The sequence below is a fragment of the Octopus bimaculoides genome, chromosome 9, assembly GCF_001194135.2.
Source record: "Octopus bimaculoides isolate UCB-OBI-ISO-001 chromosome 9, ASM119413v2, whole genome shotgun sequence".
Lineage (NCBI taxonomy): Eukaryota > Metazoa > Mollusca > Cephalopoda > Octopoda > Octopodidae > Octopus > Octopus bimaculoides.
In genome coordinates this window covers 41,194,631-41,201,675 of record NC_068989.1, presented here as the reverse complement: position 1 = coordinate 41,201,675, position 7,045 = coordinate 41,194,631, and the positions used below count along the sequence as shown (strand labels likewise).

Below are 7,045 nucleotides of genomic sequence, written 5' to 3'. Positions count from 1 at the left end.
TTGTTTATTTATAAATGTATGTGTATAAAAGTTTTACTGAATCAAGTGTGTAGTTGTGATAATTTAAAATTTTGTGTGATTATGTTAGTGTTTTCTTCATGTGCCCTAACTAATCAATTTCATGGTTGCCAAACTCTTCCACTTTGTTTTATTTTCTTTTTTTCTTATAATTGTAATATCATTTAAGTCTTTCACTGATATTGGTTTGATAATTATTTTCCTCTTTCTTACAAATAATGACTATATATAGATATGTTAATGTTTGTTTTTATGTGAGGCTATATATAAAAGCAGTTTAACATTAATCTGAAGAATATCTCAATACTTTTTAGTGAGAGATCCTTTCTGAGTCATATAGTCTCATAGGGCTGGCTAACTGGTTTCTGTGGCACATGTATTCCGCCCCAGTCTTGGACGGGATGCTGGCCCATCACTGGATTACTCATTTTTGCCTTTTGAGTGAGCTGGAGTAATGTAAAATGAAGTGTTTTGCTCAAGAACACAATAATTCAGGAATTGAAACCACAATCTTACAATCATGAACCAAACACCCTAACCACTAAGCTACTCACCTCCACACTTTTTAGTAGAGTACATATTGAGTTTTACAAGGAAAAGTTTGACAGTGACTTTGGAGTTCTTTACTGCAGCCTTGGGTAGATCCAAACCTTGTGAGGAAATTTTGGTTGATGGAAACTGCAGAAGCCTGTCAGATGGTTTATACCTGTAATTCAAAAATTCAGTATTGCCACACATTATATTATACTGATTCCACTTGAGAATTAGGTAAAGGATACAAGTGTCTATGGAATACGCAACTACTTTGTTTGCAATTTCATTGAGTAGTTCAACTGGTGTATCAAACAACTGTGGAAACTAGAGCAAACACCAAAATGACTTCTGACGTTCCAAGTTCAAACCCTTTTGAAATCCACTATGCATTTTATCTTTCTAGGAAAATTGGTAAAATGAAGTAGCAGTTAAGTACAAGTAAAGGGATGACAAAAGGAAGAACTAGTTAAGTACTGAGAGAGGATCGCTAAAATAAAGTACCAGTCAAGTAAGGGTATAAGGTTTATATAATAAAACACCAGTCATATACAAAAGTATGAGTTGATAAAATGAAGTACCAGTCAGATACAAGGGGTTTGATTAAGAGTGACTCTATCCATTCCCCAAACTTTGCCCAGTGCATGTCTCAGAAAACATTATTGTGTGACATGGTGATGTATTAAGATTGAGAAAATTTAAAGACTTATTTCCCAAGCTTTGAATACAAATATGGATTTTTATGAAGGATATTTGGATGTATATGAAGGATATATTGAGTTAGCAAAATAACTACATAGAAATAAAATTTTATTGCTTAATTCCAGTTGTTTAATTGTTTACAGCTATGAAATGAATCTAGATGGAAGTTTAATTATGAAGTATTGACAGCCATGATTTTTGAAGGCCATGAATTAAAAAAACAAAAACGTATTAATATAGTGATGTAATGTTAGGATTAAACCAATTCTTGAACATGTGTTCTAATTTAATAAAGTTTTTCATTGGTATCTTAAGTATTCTACATCTTAAAAATTAGGTGTTTTCCCCCATGCTTAAAAGCACCTCTGAGAAAGCAAATCTCTTCCTCAAATTGACTGAGACATAAACTGTTCATTTTAGTTTCTTTCTCTTTCATTATGGTATTATGCTCTACAAATGGGTTGGGTCACTCCCCTCACTCATTGTTATACATTATATACAACCATCAGCAACCATTATAGATGATATAGTGTCTATGTTTTTTTTTCTTAAATTTCATGTTATATCTGAATTATTTCTTGTTGTGATATTAACATTTTTTTGATTATGTCTGTTTACTGTGATACATTTATCATGTGATATTGTTACAAAGTTGTATCTCTCTTCAGACTGTATCCACTTTTAAATCATGTATATATATATGTGTGTGTTGGTGTATGTGTGTATATAAAAAAAAACACACACATATATATAAACTTACATATATAAAAACACACACACACACACATGTATATATATATATATATATAGTTTCATCATTCTAGTCATATTTCATAATATTCATTCTTTTTTATTCTGTGTACTATTATTCTTTGCTGTCTTTTAGCTACCAGAACTTATCAAGTTTATTCCGTATTCATCTAACACTGTCAAATACCCCATCCACTAAAAATTTTTAAAAAGTCTAAAAAGAAATCACTTTTAACCACTATAAACAATGTTCATACAGATACGAAAAAAAAAAAAAATGAAGCAAAAAAATTTCATAGATTCACAAATTATTAATCACACTTTATAATTCCAAAGTTTCAATCACTAATTACATTCAGTTCATAAGAATCAACTCTGGTAATCATTTCAATTAGTTAATTGTTATATCTAATTATTCACGTTTATCTTTCTCTATAACTAACTGTAAGTGAACTACTTTCATTTGCCAATCAACCATTGCTCTCAAGTTTGGGTCAAAGCTGACCAGTCAGAAGCAGTTTTGTGTAGAAATGGAACAATGAAAGCTAAACCAACAAAAAAATGACTTGTTTCAATTCAACACACGTTTCTTTTCTCCATTTGAAATTACAGCAGTAGCAGCAATAATAATGATGATGATGATAATAATAATGATGATGATAATAGATTATTTAAAGCTTGTGGATATCTAAGGTTACATATTGTAACCTGCAATCAACATAAATTCCACTTGGAATAAGAATAAGCCTGAGTCAAATTGCATAATGATGATGATGATAATAATAATAATAATGATAATTATTTTTTAGATTTGAAGCCTGATTATGATAACAGAATAATATGTTATCAATCTACTGAATCCTAAATATATTACTGGTACTTTATATACCATCCCAACTTTAAACAAAATTTGAATTCAGAATACTCAGAAAATATTGACTTGGACTCAATAAAAACCTTCAACAATAAATAAAAACAAAACTTTTCTCTTTTCAGACCGGTGCTGGCCAATTATAACAATAATAATATTGATAACAATAGTGGATTGTGTTTTGTTAAATATCAGTTTGAAAGTGCTTAAATTATTTTGTTTGCCTAGCTGAGTAGATTTTTTTCTAATGCTAACCAAAACCACAGCCAAACTCGGATGTCTCCAATAACCTACCTGCTGGTTTAATCCTTATAATATCAGCCCATCTGAGACCACTCCTGGTTATATGATAATGTGATCTAAATCAAAACTTTCTTTCATGCTAATTTGTTTAAAACATCATTTTCATAATGACAAGGTTATTTCACTAAATTCTTCAATATTTTCAAAATTAATTGAAGCAAAGGTGATGTATTTTGAATAGGAATACGATAACGAAGGGGTGAAAACTGTTGTTATCTTACCAGTTATTTAATTAATATTTTGCTGTTTTACACACTACTGTTTTAATTATCTACCATTAGCTGGCAGAATTATTAGCATGTTGGCTCGTCATATTCTGAGTCAAAATTCCACTGCAGTCAACTTTGCCTTTCATCCTTTCGTGATCAATAAAATAAGTACCAGTTGATCTCTGGGGGTTGATGTAACTGACTTGTCCCCCCTTCTAACATTGGTGGCCTTGTGCCAAAATTTGAAATCATTATTTTGAAAGACATATTTGGAAATGAGACACAACTAAGTGCTTTGCTTTCAATTTTGTGTGTATTTTTTTAGTTTGTGTTAGAAATTCCACATTTTAAAATAAGTGAATATGTTTTGATTCCCAAATCACAGGTTTAGTCTCCAGTACCTGTAGTATATAACTATTACAGCTATGTACCCCTAGACGTTCTGAGTTCAATCCCAGGCAAGCCACTAAGGTGAATCACAAGACACCTGAAGAAGGCTGGAATGTACACTGCTAAAACATAATGAAAACAACAATCAAGATAAGGACATCACCCCAATTAATGTAAACAGTGTACATAAATTCCCCATCTTAGAAATATAGAATTGTATTATTACAGCTATTCTGTAATCTAAACTTCTGATCCATCATTAAGGTTGAACTCCTGTGTTTCATTCAAACAAAGAGGGGGCTTGTTCACAACTGAAGTTTTGTTAACCTCGTTTTGTTTGGTTTTCTTGAAATGAAGTTCTCCTCAAGTTCCATTGAATTACTGAAGATGCTGGTACTTGAAAGGCATTTTTTTTTCTTTTGTAGTGGGTGGTCATTTGTTCATGTTAGGCATCTATGAGTAGCTCTACCTTGTAACATCTTGCTCAGCTATAGGTTTTGATTTTCTCCCAGTAAAATTAATAAAACAGTTCTTAAGTATCATTAAGTGTCCTTTTAAAATCTGAATAATTATTTAGACATTTATAATTTTTCCAAACATTATCATAGTCTTGCAGTTTACTTCTCTCTCTCACTCTCTCTTTTGATTTTTTTTGAAGTTTTAATTCATACCACATTAATGATATTTTTATTCTCAATTAATCTACTTTAATCAATAGGATGCAATCATTTGTTGTACAATTCTGTAATCTGAACCTCTGATCCTTTCCATGATGAAAATTTCTCTGACAGAAAAATAATTTTAAATACCATCCTTTTAAACAGAAGTCATCAGAGGAAGAAAAAAAAAATCAGTTAAACAGGTATTTGCGGGAGAGGAGGGGGAATTCTTTTTAGATTGTCAGTCTTTTGGCAATCGTTTTTGTTTTTTTTTGTTTTTCAATTCTTGCAGTTTATATCTCCTGCTGCCTTGGAAGTTTTGTTGAGGTTGGGGATTATACAGTTTTTTTTAAAAGGTAATAGATAATTGATGCCATCTAACTTGAAATGTGGGAGATTCTTGCCTATTTTAGAGGATGGACTAGAATTTCTTGATAGGCAGCCTTAATATATTCAGACACAATCTTGTTGTTGTTGTTATTATTATTAAACATTTTATAAATACCTACATGTATGTTGTGCTTAGGTGTAAAAAGAGTAAAACTTAATGATTTGCTTGTGGTCAAACATAACCCTGCTTGTTATTTTAGCATTTAATACTAGAACAATAAAACCTTTCTTTTTCCATTTCAAGAACAAAACAAAATAAAACTGAGAAAATTCAGACATATTAGTCATTGATAGAGGATTAATTGAAGAAAGTTTTGTTTATTGTCAGTATCAGTAAAGCAACTCATTTCATTCTATTTATTAAAGAAACCATTTTATTTTTACTTTTGTTGTCTGAGAATTAAATGTTTTGAATATATACAATCTTAGCATGATTGACTAGTTAAATACTGAGTTTTGTTTTCTGTTTCTAGGCTCAAGGATTTATTTGCAAGGGAGAAGGACTATAGTTGATTGACATAATACCAGTATATTACTGGTACTTAATTTAGCAGCAAAAGAAGGGATGAAAGGCAAAGTCAACCTCAGCAGAATTTGAATTCAGAAATTTAAGTCCTGAAACTCTACATTGTAATGCTTCAAATCTGACTTCTTTGTACCATCTCCACAATTTTTGAAATAATTATTAATAATAATTTGATCTGGTTGAATTTGTGTCCCTTCAACTGAATACAGTCTACTAAACAATTGCCATGTCTGAGCATGGTGACTATTCTACTCCAGGCATTCTGTTGTGTCTCTGAGAAAGATAATTGGCCCTAGCTACGTATGTGGAAGACAGCTTTAAGTCGAACTGAAGTGTTAATCTGTGATAGAGACTCACATCCTATCCAAAGGGAAAATATTTGTCTCTCATCTATTTATCACTAAAAAAAAAAACTGAAAATCAAGTACCAACCTTATGAACCCTAGCTGCTGGGAGAAAGAAAAATAGAATTTACTACTTAAAAGTTTGCAAACTGAAAAATTTGGGGTGAAAAAGTAAAGACTCATTTCAATGTTAAAATCAAACATCAAATATGTTAAAGCAGCAACCTAAAATATCATTTTTGAAGCTTAAGTTTAATTATTGAAACTATTGATATTAGCTGTATCACAATACTGTATTGAGTTTGCTTTCTATTATAACCAACTAGGGAGTGTGAGAGACTTGACTAAATCTCTTGCTTGTATCTCTATGACTTAAACTTTTTGCTAAGACATGCATGATTATTATGAAGGGTTGAAATTGGAAATAGTTATGTTAAAGATTAACCTTCTCAAGTCCACAGTTGCTGGCAGCACTGTATAATGATATATAGTTTATTGAAACTGAATGTATATTTGGTTACTCAAGTTTCATGTCACTACAATCTTCAAGTGAGAACAGAAGTAAAAGACATGTAAAAATGTTCTCATATGAAGACTGCAGCGCCATGAAACTCAAGTCAAGATATAAACATTTAATATCAATAAACCATAACATGTATTAAGCACTCTTTATCATATATATCATACATATATATATACATACATATATACATACATATATATATATGTATATATATATATATATATATATATACACACACCCACACACAACTTTTTAAACAGAATTTTCTGTTATTAACAATTTGAACCTCTTAAGTTTAGAAGTGATGGCAATCTCTCATTAAGGCTCATGTGACATGTAAAACTATCTTAATAAAAAATCTTATTCTGTTAAGGCACAAAATAGAAGAAAAATTATGGAAAAACTGTTTATATATATATATATATATATGCATTTATATTTACACACACATACATATATGTACATGCATACATATATGCATGTACATGTGTGTATGTATATATATATATATACATTTGTATAAATATATATGTATGTATGTATATTTCATATTCATTTTGCAGTTTCTGCTGTTGGTTTCTCTGGACTTGAAAAAGTAAATGGAAAAGATTTTTCACAAAGAACAAAACAAAAAAAGAATGCAGATACCATTTTAAGAGGATTTTCATTTATTAATTATTTATTCCTCTCTGGTTCTTGGTACTGTTTGTTTTTATTTTTTAAGTTTAATTCTCAGACCACTCCTGGTTTTTCTCTCTGTCCTCCTCCCTCTACTATATTTACTGATTATCCAACTTCAGGTATTTCTCTCTTTCCCAAGCACCAGCTC

The 7,045-nt window shown here is 30.4% G+C and overlaps 1 protein-coding gene across 2 annotated transcripts in view; it reads left to right on the top strand.

The window, feature by feature from the left end:
- LOC106871175 (uncharacterized) overlaps window positions 1–7,039 on the top strand; it is a 181,712-nt gene extending 174,673 nt beyond the window's left edge. For both annotated transcript variants that reach the window (XM_052970651.1, XM_052970653.1), the window contains one exon: window positions 5,297–7,039. In XM_052970651.1, coding sequence (XP_052826611.1) covers window positions 5,297–5,336 — 40 coding nt within the window. In that variant the 3' untranslated portion in view covers window positions 5,337–7,039. The remainder of the gene's footprint in view (window positions 1–5,296) is intronic.
- The last annotated feature ends 6 nt before the right edge of the window (window positions 7,040–7,045 follow it).